The sequence below is a fragment of the Mycteria americana genome, chromosome 7, assembly GCF_035582795.1.
Source record: "Mycteria americana isolate JAX WOST 10 ecotype Jacksonville Zoo and Gardens chromosome 7, USCA_MyAme_1.0, whole genome shotgun sequence".
Taxonomy (NCBI): Eukaryota; Metazoa; Chordata; class Aves; order Ciconiiformes; family Ciconiidae; genus Mycteria; species Mycteria americana.
The window spans coordinates 29,948,676-29,975,162 of NC_134371.1; the positions used below are offsets into that span (position 1 = coordinate 29,948,676).

A 26,487-nucleotide genomic window follows, 5' to 3' on the forward strand; every position below is an offset into this window, starting at 1 on the left:
GTTGAGCAGAAGCAAAGCCCCCGTCCATGCGAATTTGACACCGCTGAAAAGAGGCCAATAAAGACAGACTAAAGCAAGACTTGAGAACAAACATTTAAGCAAAAAATTTTTATTTAAGGAATACTTTTAATAAGAGTAATTTAAAACCAACTATGGCCTCATGCTACCTTACCCCAGCAGAGGCTGGTGCCTGGCCTTTGCTTTTCAAGGAGACAGGTCTTTACAAGCAGAATAACCACCCAAAGAAATAGCAATATTCTCACTTCAGCATTATGGATTCAAAGCAGGTGGCCTAGAAAGGAGCCCCAGCTAAAGGAGTTCAAAGCATGACAAACATGTTCCAATAATGCTCTGGCTGCAGGAAATGTAATATAATGTACTTCATAAATATAATCCTCCCCACCTCCTGCATGGATAGTAGAAGAGCCACTGGGTTCACAAGACTAGAAATGCAAGACCCAGCTCCATCATGAGCCAGGTCTTTGCAGAAGACTGTTCTTCCTCTTCCCCATGCTACTAACACTTGGCAATGCTACAGTGAGGGAGAAGATGCCCCAGACGGAAATGAAAAGAACAGAACAGATCAGTTGAGTGATGAAGGAAGCATCAAACCAGAGAGGAGAGGAACCTGCAAAGGACAGAAAAGGTCTACCAGGAGCCAGCCACTCCCTCATACCCCAAAACAAAAGGGGAAACAAGAAAAACAAAGGCAAAATTTCAATGTTGTAGGACCTCACAACTTGCAGTGTAGCATCCTGGAGAGCAATCATCCTCACATAGGTGCTGCACAGAAATGGCAGGCCATCAGAGCATGAAGCTATATGAAGCTGCTGGGCAGGGCAACTGTCTTTTAAGGCTGTTCAGAAAGGGGAAGCTGAATGCCCAACACAGCACCAGGGTCTTGTCTCCCACCTGACCAACACCAATGCTGCTGGAAAATCTCCCTTTGGATAAGCGATGCTCCTGGCCAGAGCATGGGAAGGAAGAGGGCAATGTCCTTTGAAAAGTGCAGAAGCATGCTGAATCAGAGCCCTCCAAGCAGCCTGCTGAGCCACTGCGATAGCGAACAGCATTCCCTGAATCTTCCCTGCAAGACTAACACAGTTGAGATCACACAGGAGACAGGCAGGGGACTGCACAGCAAACGCCCGTCATACCAGACCTCATGCATAATGTAGGTATGAATCTAAAAATGTGCCTACCTCATAGTTTCAAGCTAAGACCCTGCTATAACTCTGCCACTTGGACAGCGTGCATACATGTCTGTGGGAGAAGAGTCTGAAGTATGGGAAGGAGAAGCAGAGTGAAACAAGCTTTCAGGACATAGCCCTGCATTAAAGGAAAAGCTCCCAAGAACTGTCCAACAGCACAAATCACCCAAAGACACAGCAAAGGACACAGGCAGTGCACAGTGATAAAGGCAGATCAGCCAGCCTGGTTTTGGCATTTAATAGACCACTCCGGTTCCACAGAAACAGGACTGCACCAGTTTGGAAGAACGGGAAGGTAGGAGACACAGAGGTGAACAGCTTTTTACACTCTCATCAGTGACTGCCCAACAGAGAGGGTCTGTGCACTTTGCCGGGGCAGCACAGATGATGTGCACAGCGCTCCCAAGCAGCAAGAGGCTGGGGAAAGAAGTCAGAATCAGGAGGTGATCAGTAGCTCTGAGAGGTAACAGGTTTGCAATGCTAAACAAGGCAGAAGACAACATGCAGACTCCAATCTCTAAAGCTCACCTGGCAGTTCACTCCTTCCCAATTTGCTCAGCAACTACTAAATGAAAAGCCTAAAGATTAAGGAAACACAGAAGTCCAAAGAGTTAGCATCCCAGAGGAAGATAAAGGAAGAGGGGAGAGGAAAAAAATATTGCAGTGTGAAGAGACAGTCAGAGGAAATCACACCAGCAATTGTGTCATGTTGCTCCCAAGCCCATGAGCAGCAGAGGAAGACACTGCAATAGTGGTTTCCAGCTGAAGTTTCTTCTACAGCAAGATGAGATTTGAGTGCTTCAGATCATCTTTTTTCTTTCAGTCTCCAAGTGTCCTGCCCCCCCAGCGTCCCGAAATCTCTCCCTCCAGCTCTGCCCTTTTCTATTCAGGCGATCTTGGCCAGCCATTTCTCGAGGCCCTCAAAGTCAGCATCTCCTTCCTCTCCCTTGCTGCCCCGAGCACTGCACTCCACGAATTCCACCTTCATGGGTAGCTGGGAGAAGTCAAAGTCCTTGCCCTTCTTCCCCAGGTGGGCAGGGCCCCCAGTGGCTGAGCCATCCAGACTGGTGGGGGCTGCAGAGCGGGTCACTCGTAAGGTGTTGCTGCAGACAGAGAAGGGAAAGAGTCAAGAACTGTGAACCAGGGGAATGTTACCTACACCATGGCTGCCGAGATGTTTTGGACCCAGCTCTGTCAGCAGGATGCCAGCTACACCAAGGATAGAAGGTGCCATGGCTCTGCACAGGCAGGGGCAGGCACTTTGGCTACTTCTCTTAAATGCCCGCTGGAAGGCACAACTGCAGAGAGGCTCAAGAGAGCAAGACAGACAGGAGGCCACTCAAGGAGAGCGTGCTTAAACAGGTTTTGTTCTGTAATAAACAACAGCAAGAGTCAGGTGGTGATGTCATCATCTGAATTTCCCCAACATCCCCATAGCAGACACCAGTCACCAGGCGTTACATATGGTTTAGCCCACAGCGCTCAGGATCTGCACTAGTTTAACAGGTCAGCTGGGAAGAGAGAGGCACCCGTGACATCACGGATCATGCAGGGGCTCACCCCTTTGCCACTTGAGTGTGCCAAATACGTTTGGGGACTGAGAGAGGGATCGAGTCTCCCTACTGCTCCCATGAGCAATGCCTGCCCAAGGACCAGACTGCAATGTCACTACTGCTCCTGCCCTTCAGCTTGCTGCAGCATCTCAACTCTCTGCCACGTGTGGAGAGGAAGGATGGACCTCCTTGTCCACACTCACCAGACATCCAAGGCAAAGGCAGCACAGGGAGATGGAACAGTCCAAAAGATGCAGAGACACTGTGATTTGACTGCCTCTGAGGTCCCAAAAAGCAAGGCTAGGGAAGTCAAGGGACTGCACCAGGCACAGATGCAAACAGCAATCTCTCCCCAGGTCTTTGACTGCCTAGTAGGGCCTCATGGCTGAACTGCTGCATCTCTTCCAGAGACAGAGCAGCCTGGCAGAGCCTGCTCTCAGTCAACCCCAGCCACTCCATGGAATGGAGCTAAATTAATGGGACACAGGGAAAGAACAACACTGCCCAGAGACGTGAGTTCAGGAATAAGAGAGCAGACACTTCCACACAAGGACATCCAAGTACGGCAGTGCAGGGAGAGGATGGCAGCAATCTGCCAGCCTGCAGGAATAACACTGCCTAACAGGGCACGTATAACCTACCTAGAAATCCAACTTCTACACACAGAAAACTGCCAAATGCCCAACATTAGAACCAAGGAATACTTATTTTCCTGGACAGCCTGAATATGTGGCAACTAATTCCTCCCTTAAAAACAGGAAGGTCGGGTATTCAGCCTGGAAGAGGCACCAGCAATAATAACCCTGCTGCCGTCTACTGGCCAAAGAGATTATAGAATCCCAGAATCATTTAGGTTGGAAAAGACCCTTAAGATCAAGTCCAACTGTAAACCTAGCACTGCCAAGTCCACCATTTGGCAACAAGATGGCCATATCTCACAAACATGCATTTGTTTGGAGACCAAATTGCTACACTCCTCCTCCTACCCCCAAGACTGCCTCGCCACTAACTGCAATCCAGCAAACAGGACCCACAAGCAACAGGAAGGCACTACTAGGCTCTACTAGAGGCTGGCAGAGAAGTCCACCACGGCACAAGAGCTGCACAGGTCTCTCCCAGAGCAGATTTGACCCAACTACAATTACAGGGCTCACAGGCAGAATCTTCATGCACAAAGATTAAATGCAGCTTAAAAAAATCATCTTCTAATTGCCCCCTCTCCAGATGGACTTGCCAGCCGTTGACACTGCAGCTCATTCAGCTGGCAGCTTACAATGTAGCACAGTCTACAAGCCACTTTCTCCTCCTTCCCATTCCTCTTACAACTTAAACTTAGCAACAGATTCATACATCATCTGTCTTCCCAGGTTAATGTCCTTCCTAGGGCGGACACAGAGCCAACACGCAGTCCCAACCAGGCTCCTGCAATGCCTGTTAGCAGACTAGGAAAACTAGACACTCTCTCCCCAGCTCTCAAGCTTTGCATGCCAAGCCCTTTTGCGTCAGAGCAGCCCTGAAAAAAAACCTGTGCCAGTACAACTAAGCAGAGCTACTGAGATCTCCACACCACTCACAGAAAGTGTGACATTTGGAAGCCAACCCTGCCTGTACCTGAGAGAGGACCCAGATACCTTCCTGGGCCATGGAGGTGTTGGGATGGCAGGTTTTAGGAAAGGATTGGGATGTTGTTTCTCCAACCCACAGCTTCTAGGAGGCAATACACTGTCTGTGCCTACTGCTTTTTCGCGTGCTTTTAGCAAGGAGCAATCTTCTCTCATCCTGGTTACACCTACACAAACAAAACAGACTGCTCTTTTTCTACAATGAGCTTAGATGTTGCTCAAGGGTGCTCACTGAGCACTGACGTAAGAGACAAAGGAGAAGAGAGAAGCTCAGAGGGTTTAAGATCCAATTTCATACTTACAGCTCTTTCTCCAGCTGCTGTTGAATAAGTTTTGCTGATTTTGCCATTGTGACATCTAGAGAGAGAAAAGAAAAGGGAATCAGCTCTTTGGTTTTAGGTCAGAATTCAGAACCTGGTTCCTCCTCCTAAAGGTACAGGTAAAGCCTGCTCATACTGTACAGTTATAAGAGTTGCCAGGACAAAGACGGCTGTGTCTGCACTAGGATAAAGGACACTGAAGCTCTGGGTTTGCAGGTATGAATGGGAGCAACCCAAAAGTCTGACATAATGTAGGGAATTAATTTTCCTACATTATGTCAAAATTATTAACAAAATTCTTTAACAAAATTAATTAACAAAAATTCTTGCTGGGCAGTAAGCTGCTTCAAACAGAGGATTGGGTTTGATGTTCCACTCACAAGGCCCAGCACTCTCACCTGTCCTGGCATTATAGAGCTCAACACAGCGCTTTGTAACCTACGGTATGTGGAGCCATGAAGGCCTTGGTCAGCTCCTGAAGTAGCGCACAAAATAACTAAGAAAACCAAATCTGATACTGCCCAAAAGCTTCAGATCGTTATACAGGGATCCACACCTTCACTGCAGAAGTTGTAGGGATCTGAAAATCTCATCCTTTATAGCATCTGGATGTTCCTGCTAGTCCAATCAAGAGAAAACATATAATCTTGGCAGCTAAACAGCTGTCTGATTTTAACACTGAAGATACCAACAGTGTACAGATAGTTCATTATGCTCAAGTTGATCCTATTTTCTGCTGCCTGCAGATTCAGGAAGACAGTTCTGCACAAGAAGCAAGCCACCTGCCTTACTTAAGCCTGTCTAAAAAGCTGTAGCTCTCCCAAGTGGTGCTTCTCTGCAAAGCTATTAGACATACTTGACCTAAGAATTCTTCCAAAGGCTGCTAGAAATGTTCCTGCTGAGTAGTCCAAATTTAAAACTAAGTTCCAGCCTTCATTTTGCTGAAATCCCAACTCCTAAGAAATTCAGCATCCATGGCATGAACCCCTATCACTCAAGGACTGGATCCGAAGTCCAGTCCACTAGGCAGCACACAATACCTTGCTTATTGCAAGCGATCAGCAGTGCAGGTGCATTCTTGAGCACAGTGCTATCGACCAGGACCTGGTACAGGAACTCCGCCACATCCTTCACCTCCCGCTGGAAGGCCACACTGTCCACCACAAATACAATGGCTCTGGAAGAAAGAGGGAGCTACATGTGCCGGGCCTGAAACTCTGCAACTATCTTCCCCTGCAAGTATTCCAGCCTGGGCTAACACATTTGGTTCCACAACTGATCTCATTCAGCCCAAGAGCAGGTTAGCACCTACTAGCTGAAATACACCCCACGTTCAGCCCCAGCAAGAAATCTTTCTCTCTCTGCCCCACGGATATACCACATCCCCTAAACCCTCCCCACTGCAGTTGCTTTGCGTCCTGATGCACTACAAACACAGGTAAGCGGGAAAGCAGAACAATAACTAACGCCCACTACCCCACAACAGAGCTCTGACTCTCTCAGAGCACCACCACAGAGTGAATCCACCCCAGCTCACAGCGTCCTCAGCACCAGCATTTGGTTCATTCCTGTCCAAAGCATCAGCTGCCCCCTCCTCCCCTGCCAATCTCCTCCAAGTTACCTGGCTGCGGCCTTGAACCGCTCCAAGAACTGAAGCCGCAAACTCTCATGGCCTGGAAGATCAATTAAGGTCACATTCGCGCTCTGGGAACAGAAGCAAGAAGGTATCAGCAACACCTAATCCAGGGTTACCTGTGATCACAGATTGGGGAAAAACAGTCTGATAGTAGATTCCAGTTAGCCTGGTGTTGAGGCAGCAGTGGGCGAATGACTCTCCATACTGGGCAGAAGCACGTCACTCTCCCCAAGGTGCAGCCTCTCCACCACCCCAAACAATTCTGATAGGCACAAGAAATGCTGAGGAACAACGTTCATGACCAGGACTCAGTACCAGCAAACCACCCACCAGAGCTGAGAGGACAGAGCGTGACCGCAGAGAAAAGAGAACGTTCAACCCATTTCTCACCCACAGTGCCCCCCCTACAACTACCACACGCACAGTGAGGGTAACAAAAGCTTCATCAGTCACCCCTCTTGGTACACCAGCAGATTTACACTGTCCCTGACAGCAAGTAGATCTCTGCACAGCAAAACCACAAACTCCTGTCCTGCAAGTCCCTGATACAGAATACTAATCCAACAGTTGCACTATTCATACACAGAATCTATCCAACTGCAAGTCTACCTAAATACACATAACATTGTTGGGAATAACACAAAAAAATGCCCTTGCAAGACACTTTTTTAATTGAAAGCTACAAATGTTTCCCTTTCCACAGGTTACCAGCCAGAGACAGCAGTGACATTAAAGAGAATGAATGTTTCTCACACACTCCTGATTGAGATGTGGCCAAGTAGGGCCACGTCACCATTCTCAAGATAACGCTCGTTGTTCTCAAGAGGGGAGAGAACACTACCCAAGACCCTATCTACTCACTGCTCTTAGATTTTAATGGAAACCTTGTCTACAATTTAAAAAAAAGAAACGCAACAGTCCACATTGCAGCATTCCAGCACCTCTCCTTCTCCACATACCTCCTGTCTGCTCAATCTTAGACAAACAAATACCAAAAAAATGCCCTGCACTTCCCTTTATTAAGTTTTTAACCTCTTATTATCACCACTGTTACTGAAGATTGCCATAGAGAAGCCACAAAAACATCCTCTACTTTTACAATTCACCAGCACGTAATGTGCTGCCAGCTTGCTGCTTTCACTGCCACATAGGCACTCAGCAAGAGAAAGAAACTCTTCTGAAATGAGAGAGATCACCATAAACTGAAAATAACTAGGTCTGTGGCAGCCCAGGACCTGAAAGTAATCTTTTTGAGAGCATATGAAGTTCAGCTGGAAACTCTTTTTAAGCCTGCTGAAGCTTTTAAATTCAGACTTTCTTGGGAGACACAGAAATTACTGCCCAGCAAATAAATCAAACACGACAGAACAATATTCCCTCACAAATCTCCCCCCTGCTCTGAACCACACTGCTATCCCCACAGTGCTGTGTGTTTTACTCCACTTGTAAAAGCAGCTCCTTTTCTTTTTCTATAGAAAAAAATACCACACGCTAGCCACCTTTCAAAACCCAACACACAGACATGGTTTTCAGTCAAAACGGCTTCACAATTTGACAAGCAAAGAAAAAAGAACCTGTGTAGATGAGGAGTCCCTAATACCTCCCAGTATTTTCCTACTTTCTCAGCGTGCATTGCCTAGAAAAATCCTATCCTCCACTCAGACAAAACTGGGGAGTGATTTCAAGCTGGGAAGACTGAGCAGCACAAAAAGTGTCAAGCCAGGTTTAGCGCAGGGAACCAAAAAACAAAGGCACCAGCTGGCTGAAGCAACCATGCACAAGTTACAACCAAAAACTTGCCCGCTCACCTTGTCGTTGCTGACTCTGTAAACTGCAGAGCTATCAGTTATCGAAGTCTGGGTATCGCGGTATTTGCCTGTCAACAGCTGTGGAAAAAAAGTCATTTTCAGAAAAAGGAGGCTGGAGGAACACTGGCATTGCATTTCATTCACTCTGAAACTGAAATGATCTGTAAGGGGTAACAGACTTCGAATATCTGATTTCAATTTACATCCATGAAATAATTTCAGGGTTTTTTTCCGCAAAGAATTTAAAAAACACTCATTAAGGAAAAAAAAATCTATTTATATACTGAATCTCCGCATTGCTAAAACAAGAAGGAAAAGAGCATGCACCTTCACCTCCGTACGAGAGGACGCCAGACGACTGGCAGGGCGGCTGGAGCCGGGCAGCTCCCCCGCTTGGGGCTCCTTTCGCGGCCGCTACGAGCCCCCCGGCCCCGGCTCCCCGCTCACCCGCGCGAAAAGCAGCGTCTTCCCCGCGTCGCAGAGGCCCAGCAGCAACACCGCCTTCCGGCTGCTCCTCCTGCCCTGCACGAACCTCCAGATCACTGCAGGAGAGAGGAGGGAGCACCTAAGCCCGCAGCTGGCTGCACCGGCGCCCCCTCAGCGAGCGCGGCCCGGGGGCCGGCGCTCCCCGGCAGGCCCGCAGGGCGCGACCGGGGGGCCAGGGCGGGGGGTTCCCCCGCAGGCCGCAACTCACGGAGCGTGATGGCGACGGCGAGCAGCGCCAAGAGAACGGAGATCACGGCGGGGTCGGGCGTCCGCAGCTCCCGCCGCAGCGCCTCCAGGTGCGGCTCCAGCCTCCCCGCCATGACTGCCCGCGCGCACACGTCACCGTACAGCCCCGCTTCCGGCCCCGCGGCCTGCCGGGAAGGGCAGGCGGTGCGCGCAAGGGCTGCCGGGAGGCGTGGGCGCGGGGTCTCACGGGAGTTGTAGTTCGTCGGGGAGGTGTGGGGGAGTCCCCGCGACTGCGGAGGAGGAGAGAAGCGGGGGGTGGGCTGGGGTCAGGCCCAGGGCTCTGTGGCTCGGACTGGCCCTGGAGGTGAGGGAGCATGTTGCCTTTCCTGCATGAGGGGTGGTTAATGCACGGCAAGGCGCTGGGGGCAGCGGGGGGCTGCAATGGCCTGAGAGCCATGGAAGTCTGGGAGGTGATTGCTCCCCTCGGCTCAGCACCAGGTCCTTGGTTTGAGACTCAAACATCTTGAGATGTTAGGCCACATCTAGGTACTGTGTCTGGTTTTGGGCCCCCAGTTCAAGCAAGACATCCATGAATGGTAGCAAGCTCAGAAGAGAGTCACCAACATGGTCAGGGGGCTGAAGACTTGCCCTGTGGGGTGAGGCTGGAGGACCAGGAGTTGTTGAGCCTGGAGAAGAGATGGCCACATTTGTACCAGGCATCAGGAAGACAGAGCCAGGCTTTTCACAGTGGTGCAGGATGAGGAGCAATGGGAATACATTGAAACAAGAGAGGGTCAGAGTAGGTATGAGGGAAACTTCTTCCCCTTGAGGGCTGTCAAGCAGTGGGACACATTGCCCAGGGAGGTCGTGGAGTCGCCATCCTTAGAGGTTCTCACGTCAAGCCCTGAGCAACCTGGTTGACCTGTTTCTTTGAGCAGGAGGTTGGACTGGAGACCCCCAGAGGCCCCTTCCTACTTGAGTTACTCTGTGATCCTCTACTGAGGTTCCTTTTTTCCATGCCTTCTACTTATGGGACAAGGGGTTACACCTGATACTGAGTACGGATGAGGCAGCTTTGCTTGAGGAAAGTTTTCTAACTGTAGCCATAGTTAGTTGTAGAAGCAGGCTCTTAGCGCCACTATATCTCTTTCATTGCTAGTTTTTAAGAAGAGGTTAAAAAAGCCATCTGTCCAGTATACTTCATCCTGCATAAATGTGAGGAACTAAATTTCATTGCTTCCCATCACACTCTACATTTCTGTCTTCCACGGTGATCTTCAGTCAGGCTAGCGGACTTCTCACAACACATACCATATGCATCCAAAAATAATCACTGTGAGCCCATCAAAATATTCATTCCCTCAAAGCCAGAAGTTCTTAGCATCTTTCTGCCCTCAGTAGCTCTTCCATGCCTGCTGGACAACAGGGTTGGGACGCTGGATTACCCCAGACTCTGTTCCTCTGAAGCAGAGAGCCTCAGCAGACCTTTTTGTCTTGCGTTTTTATTTTCACTGTGGATCAGAGTCAGGCTGCCCACCTACATGTTTGTTTTCAGGTCAGCAGCACATTGGACAGACTACCAAAACACACATGTTTCTAAGTAAGTTCTAGATTTTTTTCAGAAAGGAATTCTAAGCCTGGACTCTCCCCATCAATATACTTAATGTGTTTTAAGAGTACTGCTTGGTGGAAATGACTGAGATCCAGCCAGCTGAGATATGAGATGGAGTGGTTTCTATTCACACCTTCCATCTTACAACCACTGTATTTTTTGGTTTGGTTTGGTTTTTTTCCTTCTCCACCCTTCAGCTTCCCTGGCATAACCACTCCCTCTTCCTGTGTCCCAACCACACTGGGCAACTGTCATCTGGTGGGGAGGTAATGGGATAACCTGGGTGAAGCAAAAGCACAGAGAGTACAAAACATCTGTTAATTAGGCTCTAGGGCATATTTAATCCATTTTGCTTTGGCAAATGTTGAAACAAATTTCTCTAATGGGCAGCAATAGCCTTAAGCGGCAACAGCCACGCTGGTATCTGGCACTGTCCTACAGCGAGAGGTACTGAGGAAGGAATGGGTTTAAGGAACATTTTGAAGAATCTCAGGACACCCATTTAGATTTGAGATTTTATTTCTTGCTGTGATGGCAGCAGAGAATGGTAAAGTCTCAAACGGCCCCTTTCAGAGTGATGAGGAAGGGCAGAGAAAGCAGTGAAGGCAGAGGGCCTTCTGCGTGTCGGTGTTCGGTGCTGAGGGCATGAGAGTGATGATCTCATGGCTTGGAGATTCCTCCCCCTCCAGCAAGGGTCCTTCCCATCTCGCTACTTGTCCTCAAGAAAGGTGCACACCTGGAGGAGATCTGAAAAGGGAAAGGCCAGGGAGAAGTTCAGATTCTGCCTTTAAACACTCCCGTCCCACCAGCACACACCCAGCCATGCCAACAACGTAATCACATGGAAAATATATGCAATGTGCCACAAAAGAATGTGTATTAACCACAGGTCGCACTGAACACACACTGATGGGACAGGCTGGGTTCTTTTTACCGTTTCTCAAAGTGCATATTTTCTAAAGGTGAGTAAAAATCTTTGATTCCTGTTGATGCCAGAGCAGCAGACTTCAAGATTCTTTTCACTTCATCCAAGGAACTTTGAGAAAAGTATATAAAGTTTAAAAAATGAGTTATCCTCATTTTGCTTTAAAAAATTAAATGGATAGCTACAGAAGAAACTGTCCGTGCCTACGAGGCTAAGAACTGCAATTCATGGACTTCTTCCTGGGGCTGTTACAGTTACCTGATGGATTGCAGGTATTGAGGCTAGCAACTGAAGCATAGTATTCATCTCCGAGGAATTCCTTGTACGTTATTCCATCGCGAAGTTTGACCAGACACTTGGTCAAGTCTTTAAACAGAAGGTCCTTGGTTTGAGACTCAAACATCTTGAACCTATCTTTCTCGATTCCTTTTGTTCCAAACCATTTCTGAAATAAAGGCATGAAGAGGTAAGTGTATGTAAAAAGTAGAAAGCTGGCAAGATTCAACTCGTACAAGCCTAGCTCTTAGTCCTAGTTCTTCACCATCATCCTGGGGAGCCCCCAGCCAAGCTCCAGAAATTTAGGATTGAATCTTCTGTCCGTGTGGTTAGATGAGGGATCTCTCGGTGGTAAGCACTGTTGTGGCATGACTGTCAAAACAATTTTTTTCCATTTTAACATGTCACTACATGGAGAGCCCATTGGCAGATGCTGCCAGCAGGTCCTATGCCTTAGCCATGAGTTGAAAGCAAAAGGAGCTGACTTCCCACGTGCCTCTCAGCAGACCCTGGCGGTGGAGCAAATATTAATGTTTTCAATGTAAAATCAATCAGAGGTGGTTTAACCTGGTTACATTTACACCAGTAGCTGTAAGACCATGTGTGTGCAGGGAGGCTACTGTCTTCCCAGGGCTGGATGGCTCGGTGCCTACCTCATGCCTGACCCAGCTGGGTTAGAGACCAGGCACCTCAGAGGAGCTTCTGAAACACACTTGCAAGAGCAGTGTGTGGCAATAGCCCAGGAAGGAGGTGATAATCTCATGTCACACAAGTATAGCATGACAACAGCAACCACTATGATCCAGCTGTTACCTAAAGGGGTATTTGCCAAGGTGGCAGAGGAGAAAGAGCAGTTCGGAAGGGATAGAGGAAGGGGGAGGCTAAGGGACAAGGCTGTCACCCCATATTGGTAGTTTAAATCTTCCATGTTTCGCTGACTCAGGGAAACTCAGAGCATCACTGCTCTAAAAATGAAAACATGCCACGTAAAAACCCCAGAACATTTCTTCTGCTGTCAGTACTACTAACCTCTTGTCTCTCCAGCAGCTCACGGACTTTTTTTGCTTTCTCAGGACGCGTGACCACAGCATGGGTAGGAACTTTGGCCAGGTGGCAGTCCCTGTAAGCCATGATATTTGCCCGTCGCCCATCAGTGCACAGCAACTCAAATTGGTCCATTTTCAGATTTTTGGCCCAGTCTTCTTTATTTTTGCCTTTAAAGAGAGTTGGTTTGGAGATTCAGAGATCTTGTGTAGCAGAAGAATGTCACCTAAGCAAGAACACCTAAGCAAGGCATTTGTCCCTGCCTGCACTTGGAGACTTGGCATGTACAAAGGAGGCTGTAAGTAAAACTCAGGAAAAGTCAATGGGATGAGTCAGACCCTCAGAGCAGGCTAGGAGATTTAGTTACATCTCCTTCATTGCAGTTTTTCCCAAATGCTTGGAAAACTTCAGCTGCTGCTTTCAGAAATGTGAACTGAACTTTTAGTTTTCAGGTAAGTGGGGAGCTAGAGTGCTGCGCAAAGGTGTCAAGGCAGGAGTCTGTGGTTAAGAGACCACCTGAATAATTGTGCAGCTGCAATTAAATGATAGTTAGCAGGGAAGTGTCTCTGCAGAAATGCCTGGGAAGAGCCACCTTGGGCAAACAGCACGTGCTGATGCTTCAATTCTGCTCCTCCTGCAGGAGGAGTGAGATTGACAGGACAAGCAGGTCAAGCTTGCTATTACCTTCTGCACTGGGAACAAAAATAATGCAGATAGGGAAAGGCAGCCCTGCCAAGACCCATGCAACAGAACAACCACATACCATCAGTGTTTTCCTCGACGATTGAATGCTTAATAAAGGCCACATCCCCCTGCTCAACCAGACACCTGGGAAGTACAAAGAAAGGCAAGTGATATGGCTGCTTGATCCTGTCCCTTTCCCACAGATTTGATTCTGACCTATGTCTTATTTTGTAAAATTAATCTCTGAGGACAGCCAGGTCTAGGAGCCCTGCCATGACTATTTTAAGGATATCTGAAACACAGTCTTTTAACACTGGAAAAAACCATACATCCTTCTCACATCATAAATAGCCAATTTATTTTATTGTCAGAAAGAAGCAGTTTGGCCAGGTTCAGAATTCACTTTGCTTTCTGCAATGCCTGCCTACATGTGTTAATAGCTTTGTAAAAACACTAACTTGCACCAGAAGGACTGCAAACCCTGAAGCAGGGTCTCTTTGCTATTAGATGTAAATGAAACAAGATTCATTCTCTTTTTAAATTCATGCCCAATATGAATTACTTAGACTTGAGCTGATACTGAGCGGGTATGGAAGAGATGGCACTGGGGCTGACCTCTGGTCTCTGCACTTTTTAGATGACCACTCATTTTAACTAAGGCAAGCAGCATTTTTAACAGGGAATGTCTAGTGGCAGCACTGTTTGCGGGACCCCATCTTTTAACGCTCCTTATTTGCGTTAAAAGTGTAGCGCTGCTGCCATTGTAGGAGGTCTGGCCAAAATGCTTGTGTCTCTCTAGGTTTGCGTGGAGCCACCAGGACATTAGTTTTACAGAATGGGAACATTTTACATCATTTTGCAGGAAGCTGCATAAAGAAAAAACATATAGCATATCTATAATATTACAGACATATATACCTTCAGTAGTGTAATGGAGAAAAAGAGAAGGCCAGTAAATTAGCATCAACATGAGGCTGTACTCCATATGTGATCTACCCATAATCTCTGTGATTAGCCCCAGGGTACCTGAGAGCAGCCTGCGGCTGCTCCTACCACCTACCGGAAAGCTCCAGTATATCCATAGTATTTCTCATGGCTGCTGGCGACGCACTTCTCTGGCGGGACCCCCCCTGAGCCCTTGCAGAGCCGGCAGAGGCGGGAGTTAGGAGGAGACCCAGGAGCACAGCCCTCGCTGAAGTATTCATCTGAAGACAGGAATAGGAAAAATTCACTTTTCCTGCACTGAAATGTTAGGTTTTCTTTTAATAATATGTTCTCATGCTGAATTTGTATTAGCAGTCACTGGGAGCTGGAAACAGGCTGTGAGAAGGAGCAAGATTCAGTGGACAGCAAATCACATGCATCGAGTTCTCACTATGAAACTTGTTACTCATTATTGATAATGAAGCGGGGCCTAAGGCTCAATTGCACTAAGCACTATCTTGGCATAAAAAGAACGCTTTTGCTGCAAAACATTCCCAGCTCACGCAGAGCCAGCCCAAGCATCCTCAGCCTTTACAGGTCAGCAGAGTTGTGTTTGGCAGCAATGCCAGAGCTCTGGGGGAGGAAGGGACAGTGGGAAAGGCACGCAGGAGAATGGTGAGGCTGATTCTAAAATTTACTAACACCAGTATCTTCTTGTGGTTAGAGATTTCCTTTTAATGATTATATGCTTAATTTGCCTTGGTCCATAATATTTCCAGATTATTTTTGTTGGACCATAATTCTCACTAATTGAAAGTTGGATGTAGAACTTGATCTTCTGAACAATCTTTAAAGGCCCAGAGCCAATGCAGACTTTTACCCCCTTATTCTCAGGCAGTCAGATCATTCCCTTTAAGTTTCTTGAATGAAGGTCAGCCTTTGTCCCCTGTTCTCAGCCCCTCCCCTCCCTTCTGAGATTCATAAACCCATCCTTTACCCCCACTCCACACCCTGCACAAGCACCAGGCCCACTATACATGGGGCAGCCTGTATTCCCTTTTTGGGAACACCTTTTGGACTTCTGCAAAGGGAAGGGGAGAGATGTGAAAAGAAAGCAAAGCCCCCCAAAGCAGCAGACGTGCCATATCTTACTCTGAAGCAGTCACCAACAGCCTAAAACTTCGCTCAGTGAAACCTTAAACAACAGTGTTCTCCATTTGCCACCTCCAGGTGGGAATCTTTGAGGCACAAGAAAATTTGAAGATCAGGTGAAGCATAGGAAAACATTTTTGCAAGCAGATTCCCCGCTGGAAGAAATGGATGCAAAACTCAACTCACCAAAATTGCAGTTCCCCGTCCTGTTGTGAATCAAGCCCATGGGAATGTTCCAGCCTGCGGTTCTCCCGACCGCGGTGTGGCACGACTTCTTGTCCTGCAGATTGTTCCATGTGATATCGCTGTCAGATTTCTTCACAACAGCCACAGCAAAGTACGATGCTTTCAGAAGATAAAATAGAGGAGAATTAAGGACTGACCCAAGGATCCCACCATGCTCCCTTAGGAGAGCATTGGCTCCTCTTGGGAGAGGGCACCTATGAACAGTGTAGCAGAAGTACTTTGCACTTATAAATTATTTGCCATGCAGCAACAACAGGAGAATTTGCAGATGAGATGCATCTACTCCCACCATGCTCCTGGGAAATTATTATCTCTGACATTTACCCCCCCCACAAAACTCTTGACACTTGGGTATGTGAGAAGGCTATAGCAAGACATACATGATGATTTCTTATCCCCTCCTGATTTCTTATCCCCTCTTTAGCAAAGGACAAAAACCTTCCCTCCTCTCCCCTTCCCATTTCTATAAAGAACAATTTCCTAACGCTACAACCCAGACCCTCTTTCCCTGTTCGCAGCCCTGGCACCGTTATGGTATGACCATGCTCCAGATAGCAGCAACTAAGCACAAATCTCTGCCTCTACCATATACTTTGCCTTGATATCTGCTTGCAGACCCAGACTTTCCATCTGACTACTAAATTTGTCTCCCAAATTTTTAATATCTACATTGGACACAGTGGCTCTTTGTGTGGAGACTGGCCATTTATTCTCCACTCATGACTACATATATATTTTTCTACTTATATCCATCAGGACTGTTTTCTGTCCCTCTGTTGGCAGTAATTACCTGGTTGTCCTTCTGCTTTGGTGCATTGACTGTCATCTGAGGGAGGGAAAAAGAAGAAGATATTAGATAAAAGATATGGCAAATCCAAAAAAGGATCAAGGTCACTAATTTCTGGAGAAACTTCATTCTAGAAATGACTATTTCAGGTAACACCTTGTGCATCGACAGAACAAAGCACAGCCTCCATCTGCTCCTCTGTGCTAAAAAAACAAGTTTTACCGAGGCTGGTGCTAAAGGACAGGGGACATCATTATTAAAATGAAGAAGACAGGAGCTGGAGGTCATTGTGTTCCTGACTGTCAATGCCCACTCTCCCAGGGCTGTTCCACCTTCGTGGAAAGGCGAGGTGTGCAGCAGTGAGCAGAGCTGCCTTAGCGCACTGTGTGTTTTCTGCAGGATGCAGCGCTGAGGCTGCTTTCTAGATTTCAGAATAAAAACAGTGCTTTTGTACCAGCCTGTTACCAACCACCTGGACCCAGAGAGGCAGCCCAGGCTGTGCTTACCCTCATAGCTTTCTCCCATCACCGGCACCAAGCCACACACGCCGGCAGTGTAGACAAAACCTCCGTCTAAGCTGATAGCATCTGCTTCACCTTTCTGCAATGAAAATGGCGCAGCGATGAAACGGCGCTGTATGTTCCCAGACCAGCGCTCTTCAGAAAATCAGATTGTAAAAGAAGCACTCGATGTAAGGGAGAAGGACTTGGGGCTAAGGGGACCTGAGAACCCATCCCTTAGCGTATGGACAGACGAGGTCTCGCTGATGCAAGCAGAGGGAGTTTTGAAATTATTGTTCCCATGCACTTGTAACCACCTCAGCAGCAGCTGTCCTCCCCAGGCACTCGCAGGCTCTGGCATGTGTCTCTCCTAGCCTGCTTCCCTGCCAAACATTTCCTTATCTCACCTGTTCTTTCAAGTTTGCATTTTGTGCTGTCTTCACAGTACTGACCCAGCCCTCTGAGCTACCACCAGCATCCTCGTCTATGCGGTGGAACCACTCATCTTCTAAGCAGGCAACCATTTTTCTCCGCATTTTACAAAATTTGTATTTTGCCTTCCTTTTCCAAATAAAAAGTTACTTCACACTAGAAAACTGCTTTTTATTTAGGAAACCTCAAAAAAAGAACACTGTCCAATAAATTTTTTTGAAAAATGTTTATTGGTGAAAAACTAGTTGAGCCTTTTCCCTGTGATGAGGTCGGTTTCTGCCTACTGGTATTTCTCGCAAAACTCCCAATATTTTATTTTAAAATCTACCCCCCCTCCACCCCATCTATTCCCAGGCTAAAATAAGCAACACTGCTCTCCATCTGAAAGGTTTACAGGGAGAAGAAAAGGAAAAAAAAAAGCCATACCATGATCTTAATAATGCAGTCCCTGGTGTTGTCTGCCACAGTGCACTCCACCTCCCCGTTGCTCACCACACTCCAGAGGTCACACTTGCTCTTTTCATTCTTGCCTACTGCACACCACTGTGTCTTGTTTTCTCTGCGGTGGGAGCTCAACTGATCTGGAAAACCAGCAGAGTTAAAAAAGGATAAGCCTAGAGCCCTGCTGAAGAATAAGGCTACAAACTAGCTACTTTCTGGGCGCATGGGTGGACTCAGCCATGAAACCATCTGTACACACCAACCTGCTACTGTCCAGTGCAAGAGGTTCTTGTTTAAAAAGCCCTGGGCTGGCATGAACAAAAGGGATGATTCTTAAGCTGAAGGATGCTCAAAAATCAGCTTACCAGTCAGAAAGGAGAATTTCTGCATAACACAAGCTGTTCATGCAGATTTGCGTTAGCTAAAACATTGTAAACGTTAAAACACTATGCATTAATAGTACTTGGTATTGCTGCCTATAATATACTCAGCATTTCTCCAGACCTCACAGCCCAGACAACCATGAGACTAAGACCAGACCGAGCTGGAAGAATACAACCTAGTTATGTTTCTGTGAAGTGGCATTTGAATAATCTGTTTTGATGCTACATGAAGTCCATGCAACTCCTTCCATAAATGCCATAGTGGCTGAGCCTACCACAGAGATCTCTGAGCAACTACACATTTTAAGTGGATTTGGGGGGTTATTTGTGGGATGTTTAACTCTCAGAAAGCCAGCTAGGACATCAGTAAATGCTTGATGAGTCTAGACAGAAATAAAGGACACTGTTTCCCTCAAGTGGCCAATACTGGACCTGGTGTCCTGGGATGTTCTTTCCTTTTACGTCCCAGAAATGGCTTTTCTAAGCAGCAGTTTTGACCATGTCCAATCTCTACCACCATCTGAATAACCATGGGCAATTTTTGTTGTTGTAATCATGGTGAAGGGACGAGGGGTGGAGTGTGTGTAAATTTTCCACCTTTGTTGGTGTGGTGATGATGTTATTTTTGACTTTGGAATCAACAAATTCCTTTTGTTGATGTAAGTGAAGTTTGTAAAGATTTTGTGATTTTAATGATAATACCTTTCACAGGAAATACTTTGCAGAGAATACTGTCTGTGTTTGAAAAAATCGTGTTCCTTTCCCCAGACGTATTTGCTGATCCCATCTCTTCAATGCAGCTCACACTGACACGACATTAGTATTTTGTGTCCTGCCTACCTTTCTGAAGGCTCTGGATGGCACTGTAATACTCAAAGCCCAGGTAGAGCTGGGAATCCATCAGTGGTGGGATACGCTTCAGCTGTATAGCAGAGTCTTTGAAAAGCAAGTCTTTGAGTCCTGGCTCCTTCTTGCCACGTGGCCCAAAGAGCTGGAAGGTGCTGGTTGTGCCCACACCAAATTTTTCCTGCCATGGGGGAAAAATAATCAGCAAATGACTGTACCAAAGCTCTTGGAAAGCTGGAGAGAGCAAGCAAAGCCAGAGGACAGAAGAGAGGATTCTAGGGGAAGGAAAGGAGAGCTTGATGATACCTGTGCTTTTGAGAGAAAGCTCCAGATGTCATCAACCTTGCTATCATCTCGAGCCATAACGGCGTGAGCAGGCACCCTGGCCCAGTGACAGGCTTTGTAGTTGTCCACAGGCTGACGGCTGCCATCCAGACACAGCAGCTCATACTCATCCTTCTCCTCTGGGGCATTTTCTGGAGGAAGGGAGGAACCATGAGTTGCATCACCACAAAAATAGACAAAAAAGCCAGTCTGGGGCAGCTTTGTAATTAACTTATTTCTGCAGAAGCTTGGGGGAGAATTCTTTGCAGAAGACAGGTTGCACGCACCCCATTTGCAATGGTAACGCGGTCATCATGGTCATACGAAGGCAATGCAGAAAGGAGAATGCATGTGCCTGTGAAAGAGAGATTATCTCTGCCTCTGTCATAACTAACCCAACAGTAAGAGTATTTATGTGGCAGTAGTGCCTAGACATCCAGACACGTACAAATGGATACAAATGCAAACAGATTTAGAAACACCATACAAATGGATTGAACAGGTCAGGAGCTGCAAAGCTTTTCTGGACCTGCTTCACAGGTTCTGTGAAGGCCAGTGTCAAGGCTGAAAACAGAGCCCAGGTCAGAGATCACAGGGTGACAGGAGAATTCAGGTGGGAAGGGACCTCTGAAGATCTCTGGTCCAAGCTCCTGCTCAAAGCAAGGGGCAGACCAGGTTGCTCCAGGTGGATCTTGAAAACCTCCAAGGATGGAGAGTACACAACTGTCCTGGGCAACCTGTCCCACTACTTTACTGTCCCCAAGGGGAAAAGATTTCCCCTTGTATCTGGTCCAAACCTCTCTTGTTTCAGTTTATGATTATTGTTTCTCATCTTTCCATTGTCCACCTCCATAACGATATTGGCTCCACCTTCTTGCTAACCTCCTTCTAGGTACAGGCAGGCTGCTCTGAGGTCCCCCCAAAGCCGTCTCTGCCCCAGGCTGATCAAGCCCACCCCGCTGAGCATCTCCTTGCAGGACAAGTGTTCCTGCCGCATGACCATCTTGGTGGCCCTCCACTGAGCTCACTGCAGGTCCTGGGTATGCCAGGCCATCTTCCATCTCTGAGAGGTGCAGAGTTAGTGAACTCTTTCTGTGGGCTGAATTCCCTCCAAAAATCCCTCCCAGAGGGATGGGTGAGCATAATTACCTACACAATCGTTCACCCTGTGTTTGCTGTGATAATGTTACAGCTGGCTCTGAGATATGGCACCAATTATAATACCATTGAACTTAAATCAAGCAGGTTTTCCTTCTTCAAAGAAGAACCCCGAAGAAGAAGTGGACCCCACCACAATCATATTTTTCCAGTAACAAGGATGAGTCAGTCCACAGTGTGCAAAACATGTTTCTAGAGATGAAAGAAGAAGAGGTTTGTGGCAAAGCTGGAGAGGAATGAAAGCCTGCACAGTGTAGACTGATTACAGGATGAAGTGGCCACAAGAGGTTGGACTGGAAAGGAGAGAAACAAGTGATCTCACAGGCCTACCTTGAACAGTTGTGTGTTTCACAAAAGCCACATCTCCTTTTCCATCTTTCAGACAGCTGCAGGTGGGAGGAACAGAAGAGATGTTAGAAAAACAGACATTGTGGCTCCCTATCTCCTGTTCAGCAAATTACTTTGGGACAAACTGCAACCATAAAGCAGTAGTCTTCCCCAAAAAAGCTCTGCCGGCAGGGAAGAAAATGTAATGGCAGAGGTGTAACACTCGAGAAGCCCAGTTAGACTTAGCACAATGCTAATGCTGTGTATTCTTAAGTCTGTGCAAAGCCATACAACCCAGCTGCCTTTCTCTTCTCCTGCTAGCTGCCTGCTGGCTATTACTAATTGGATCTTTAATTACCAGCACTCCCAGTTGTTCTATAAATTCAGACTCCTCAGGACCCCTGATTACAACACAGCCCTCCCTGCTATAACGAAAACTTGCATCTGTCAGGGCTAGAATATTTTCGCAAAGGAAGAATAACTTTCACTCACTGAAAAGCTCCAGAATATCCAGAATAAGGTGCTGTGCGGGAGCATTTGGTTTTGGAGTCCCCCTTGCACTGACGGCACAGTTTTTGTTCAGTAGTGGCACCAGGCACGCAGCTGGCAGAGAAAAAATTGGCCACCGCTATGGATGAGAAAGGAGCAATAGTTAGTCTAAAATTCACTTTTACAAGGACCTGGAAGGGAGCGGATGCACAAAGAATGTCAATGACTCGACTGCTCTGCAAACCACCTGTGGACCTCTGCAGAAGATCATGCAACATCGCTTCCACCGTACCACTGCCCCTGGCTTAACACCAGCCCATTTATCTTGCTGTTTCCCACCTCACCTTGCTCGATAGAGGCTGAGTCTTTGCCATCCCACTTGATGTCTCCCCGCTGAACGAGTGTCCCAATCGGGATGTTCCAGCCAGCAGACCTGCCCAGGCCTGTGTGGCAGGAGGTCTTGCCCTGCAAGTTGTTTATTGTGAAGCTTGTTCCTTTCTTCACAACAGCCACAGCGTAGTAGCTGGTTGTGGAGCCTGCAGTGCAGGAAAAAGCAGAAAAGCAATGAAAAAGCAGGATTTATGAACATTTAAAATCCTGCCAAACCCCCGATTTCAGATAATAAAGTGTTGCACTTCCAAATAATTAGCAACTTTGCTTGAACACTCATGGTCTTCCCATTTTCTTAGGGGTGAGCTACACTGCCAATATTGAACAAACGCTGTGCATTACAACTTGTAATTGTAAATGACCTGAAAATACTATCACACACAAAATGCTTTGCCACTGGACAGATGTTAGACGTGCCCGTAGTTTTTAAGGATGCTTCAACAAGTCCTTTTGGCAAATCTTCTTTGACAAGTCTTTTCTCAAATGCCATTGCCCACTGAAGCATATATGTAAGCTTTGCGAGACTGAAATTCCACATTTAGTCTTTAAAATTATACCTAGTCCATCACATGCTACATATGAATAAAGTGACTTAGTTTTAGGGGTGGTAGAGACCACAGCCTTCCATTTAATATCTGTGGTTTCTTAGCTACCATGCTGGGAATGACTCTGCTGTGTTGCTTTGATCCTGAATATTGTGTACAAACAGGCTGAACTCCAGGTCAGAGGTCAAAAGAGAATGGGAGCTTTGGACATGGTGGGATTGCATGAGGCAAGACAGACAAAAATGGAGAAATGGTGTCTGTTCGGCTCCCAAGAGAAAGATGGAAGAGATGGACAGTATAGAGAGTGAGCAGGGATGGAGCAACAGAGCTAAGTCTTATCAGAAGGGATTGCTGCAGAGCACTTTTTATGCTTCTCTTCTTTTTTCTGTGCATTGGCTGCACCTCTTGCCTCAATAATCTCAACCAGCTGTTCCTCCACAACCACTAATGGCAATGCTGTTGCCTCTTCAATCTTTTTTTTGTCTTGATGACTGCGCAGGAAGATACACAGGTTATCTGTGCTATCTAGCTCAATGTTTTACCTGTTTAGTTCAAGGTCACTGAAAGCAGATCTCTGGGACCAGCACAATTTTTACGCCATGCTTCAGGACGACCATGATTTCTGCTCATGGTGCTCTTCTTCCATGGCCACTGCATCATCACAGGATCAGTGACTTTCATCGCAGCTAATGTCAGAACTGGGGCACTGGCCCTGCCCCTTTCCATTGCAGTGACTCTATGGCCACGGGTGATGATTCACATTTTGGTGTAACTGCCCCCCACGTCCCCTCTGGGATCTGGAAGCCAGGGGCAATATCTCAGACACCCAACAGAAATAATGTGGGAGCTCTGCGTGGAAAGGATGGCCTTTGCACTATCAGTTTGTTACCACCACTTGGCTTAAAAATATTGCATGAAAATGTACCTTCACTATGTTCGTAGACCTCAGCAACAATGGGCTTCAGCTTGTAGGGGGCAAGGCCTGCCTCAAAAACTTGACCACCGTCCAAGCTAATGGCATCTGCTTCATTATTCTAAACAACAAAAAGATTTCAGTCAATAAACAAAGAGCAGGGATGCATGAGGGAAAATGCTTCCCCGGTGTCTCTCCTGGATCCTTGTGGGAGAGTCCTTCTTTACAGGGGGATCACAGGTAACAACCAGTGACTCAAAGGAAACCCCAACCTTCTCCAGGTGTAACAGGCTGCTGAAAAATCCTCAGTGTCCAGCACAGATATTTGCTGCCCACTCACCGAAATGGCTTTTATGCAGTCGAGGTACGTTGCTTTCTGCAGGCAATTCAATGCAACACTTTCTTGTTGCATGTGGTCCCTTAGGCTATTGCATTTGTTCTCTTCTGCTGAGGATATTGTGCACCATCTGATGCTTGCCTTGGGGGGAGCAGCAAAACACAGAGCTGTAGAAAGAACCAGAAATAAATAGTCTCAGAGAGATAGAAAGGCAACAAGTGGGGAGAAACAGCATCTCTGTGAATACGCGATCTCTGGTTCCCTGCAGTCATGGCCTCGGGTGATGGCCAGGTGCAGGATCTCCCTTGCACATCTCCTAAGTCATGCAGGAAGATTGTTTCTTTCTTGCCTGACATGTGCACGTTCAGGAACATCTGGAAGGATCATTCCTGTCCCTGGGTAATGGATGTCCTGCACAGCATTGTGATTCAAGCAGCCTGAGCTCACAGCAACATTCACAGGAGTGGGAGAACAAATCCACACACTTCAATAGAAATTAAACTCAAGACTTTGCAAAAATGGAAAGAAAAGGCAGTCCACTGAAGCAGTGTATTTGCAAATAACCCCAGAGGGAGAGCAGCTCTGACCTGGCCAGACTATATTCAGTACATTGCCACACATGACCTCCTTGGCAGTTAGATGATCTGATATATTTAACCATCTCTTTATATCTCACCTCCTCCACTACACCCAGTAACAGAAATGCCATACCACCTCCACAGCCCTCTCTCCTAAGAGTCCCCCAACTAGTAAATGCAGCTGACTGGCTGCTCTGGGAGACTGGAGCAAAGCAAAGACCTCAGGTGGACACAGAGTCCTGCCTCCTTCAGCAACCTAAACACCAGAAACAATGGAAACTTGCAGTCAAAGTATGTGGCCAGCCCGTGCTTCACCTTAACTCTGCCCCTTCTTGGCAGGATTGTGCAGACCGAGAGACTGTATGCACTGCTTGCTCCCTCCAAACCCTTGATGGCACATGTCATTCAAACATCTCCAGATTAACCTGTGCTGTTTCAATTTTCTCTTTCACCTCTGAAATACTCTCTCTTACTTGATTTTTGAGCCATGCCCCTGCCAGCAGACACCTCTCCTTCTCTTGGTGGAGGTGCTGAATTTGGCCACAGGGAGAATCCTTAGCCTTAATTCCTACTGCCATCATCTATGTTTTTCAAGTCTTGGCTGCACAAAGCCATGGTCACCGTAATCTAGTGCTGGCAACCACCCTGCCTGGGGCAGAAGCTGGACAGGGACCTCCTGAGGGAGTCAGCCCAGCTGCACTGGTGAAGGCAATGGGAGCCCGAGTGCCACAGCCTCTGCCGCGGAGCTTTTGGGCAACATCTTGGCTCCTTCCATGCAGGGAAGGAGGAGAGACTCTTCACCGTTAATAAGACATCATTGCGTGGTAGTACTCAGCAAAGGTGCTCGAGGACTTTCTGATGCCAACGGCACAGGGAGCACTTCCCACCAGAGGACGTTAATCACCACCACACTTTATGGGGGTCAGAAGAGACCCGCTGCCTACTCCGAGAAGGGGACCCCTCTTTCTCTTTCCAGGCAGCGGTCCCTAAGTCAGGTATAGACGGCAGCAATCTACTTGCCGTGGCTACCTGCCCATTGCCTGCCAAAACTGTAAGCAGAGAGAGAAGAGAGAAGTAAACACTTCAAGCAGAGCCAGCTCTGCAGTGGCATAATTTAGGCATAAAATACACAGGAGCCTGAGCAAAGTGCAGCCACAGCAGCAGGTCAGAGCAGTGCAGGAGCAGAGCGGGGAGTATGCGGAGTCTTTCGTTATTTAAGCTGTATTTTATTGTCACTGCCTTCAGGTTTAACCCAACATACATGCAGGCTTGGCAGGGAGGTCTTGTTCTAGTTTCTTTCCCCCTGGCTGAACCTCTGCTCCTCTCCCAGCACAGCAGCTTGTAAGAGGGTGATTCTTCTCTTCGCCCCATGGCAGCAGGAGTGCAGAGCCTCTCCCGAGCAGTCCCCTCCCTGGCAGTGGGTGCCGAGCATCCCTCCTCCTTGCCAGCCGGGTGCTTGGCAGCTTGCTGTGGGGAGCTGCAGACCTCCCTCCAGCCTCCATGGGCTGGCCCAAGGAAAAAGCTGCTGTCATTAATATTCAAAACACCATCCTTGTTGACAGAGATCCACAGCTGCCAAAACAAGCATCTGGCAGGCGCTCCTTTGCTTTTATGTCCTGGCTTTTACTTAACAGCTGCCTGGGTCTGGCACGTGCTGCATCTCTAAATCAGCCTCATCTAGAGGGAAAGCCTGGGGTCCTGGGAGGTTTTGACTCTTCCTTTCCCCCAAAACTGCTTTCAGTAGACACTTACCTGCTACCCCAAAGAACAGCACAGTAGAGAGTACAAGTTTCATATTTGAGCAGGGAGTCAGGTGCCGAGGAGGGGGTGCAGCAGCCTTGGTCACAGACTGTCCCCTCCAAGTCTGTGATGGCTCTGGAACTGCTCTCTCCCCCTTTTATAGAGGAACAGCTGTGGCTGTGTTTGCAGAAGCAATGACCTAACACTGTTTGTCCTTCCTTGTTTCTCAATAGCTCCTAAATTGCCCCCCTCCCTGGATCAGCCCATTTTTAGGAAGCCTTTCACTTTGGCACTGAACCCCTCCGCAGGCAGGAGTCAGAGCAGGGCAAGGTGCTTTTCATTTTACAAGGGGCTTCAGATGGAAAATTCCCAAGTTGTGACATTTGAATTCCCCTGCGGGCTGAAACACCACAGGAGGGGCTATTTTCTTTGTGCTAGCCACCCCCTGCCTTGCCCAGCCTAATCTCAGAAAGTCCCTGCTGGATCCAGTCCCGAGTTTTGCGTGTTTGCCAGTAACTGCTGCTGTCATGCCCATCACCCTTTGGCTTGCAGCACCCTGAGTGCCTGCCTGCTCCCTTGTGCTCTCTTGGCAATGGCAATGGGGTTGAAAGG

The 26,487-nt window shown here is 47.6% G+C and overlaps 2 protein-coding genes across 2 annotated transcripts; both read right to left on the reverse strand.

The window, feature by feature from the left end:
- Positions 1–393: 393 nt before the first annotated feature.
- SRPRB (SRP receptor subunit beta) lies at positions 394–9,009 on the reverse strand. The gene is made up of 7 exons (XM_075507655.1): positions 8,845–9,009; positions 8,598–8,692; positions 8,151–8,228; positions 6,328–6,410; positions 5,747–5,883; positions 4,689–4,743; positions 394–2,314 (listed from the first exon to the last, which is right to left on the reverse strand). The coding sequence occupies exons 1-7, from the start codon at positions 8,954–8,956 to the stop codon at positions 2,098–2,100; spliced, it is 777 nt and encodes a 258-aa protein (XP_075363770.1). The 5' UTR covers positions 8,957–9,009; the 3' UTR covers positions 394–2,097.
- Positions 9,010–10,955: 1,946 nt separating this feature from the next.
- On the reverse strand, positions 10,956–25,985 carry TF (transferrin). Its single transcript, XM_075507646.1, has 17 exons — positions 25,888–25,985; positions 23,561–23,724; positions 23,233–23,341; positions 21,717–21,908; positions 21,376–21,511; positions 20,887–20,942; positions 19,381–19,550; positions 19,069–19,255; positions 17,831–17,985; positions 16,979–17,072; positions 16,476–16,511; positions 15,626–15,784; positions 14,424–14,568; positions 13,443–13,507; positions 12,665–12,849; positions 11,618–11,804; positions 10,956–11,181 (listed from the first exon to the last, which is right to left on the reverse strand). The coding sequence occupies exons 1-17, from the start codon at positions 25,928–25,930 to the stop codon at positions 11,144–11,146; spliced, it is 2,121 nt and encodes a 706-aa protein (XP_075363761.1). The 5' UTR covers positions 25,931–25,985; the 3' UTR covers positions 10,956–11,143.
- Between the last annotated feature and the right edge of the window lie 502 nt (positions 25,986–26,487).

Excerpts from the sequence above, each read along its gene's own strand:
- SRPRB (XM_075507655.1), bottom strand. The coding sequence starts at position 8,956 with ATGGCGGGGAGGCTGGAGCCGCACCTGGAGGCGCTGCGGCGGGAGCTG. Across the intron at positions 8,229-8,597 it reads AGACGCTGCTTTTCGCGCGG|CTGTTGACAGGCAAATACCG; the intron begins GTGAGCGGGGAG and ends TTTTTTCCACAG. Across the intron at positions 6,411-8,150 it reads ACAGAGTCAGCAACGACAAG|AGCGCGAATGTGACCTTAAT; the intron begins GTGAGCGGGCAA and ends TTCTGTTCCCAG.
- TF (XM_075507646.1), bottom strand. The coding sequence starts at position 25,930 with ATGAAACTTGTACTCTCTACTGTGCTGTTCTTTGGGGTAGCAG. Across the intron at positions 14,569-15,625 it reads GACGGGGAACTGCAATTTTG|ATGAATACTTCAGCGAGGGC; the intron begins GTGAGTTGAGTT and ends TCCTGTCTTCAG. Across the intron at positions 12,850-13,442 it reads CGTCGAGGAAAACACTGATG|GCAAAAATAAAGAAGACTGG; the intron begins GTATGTGGTTGT and ends CTCTCTTTAAAG.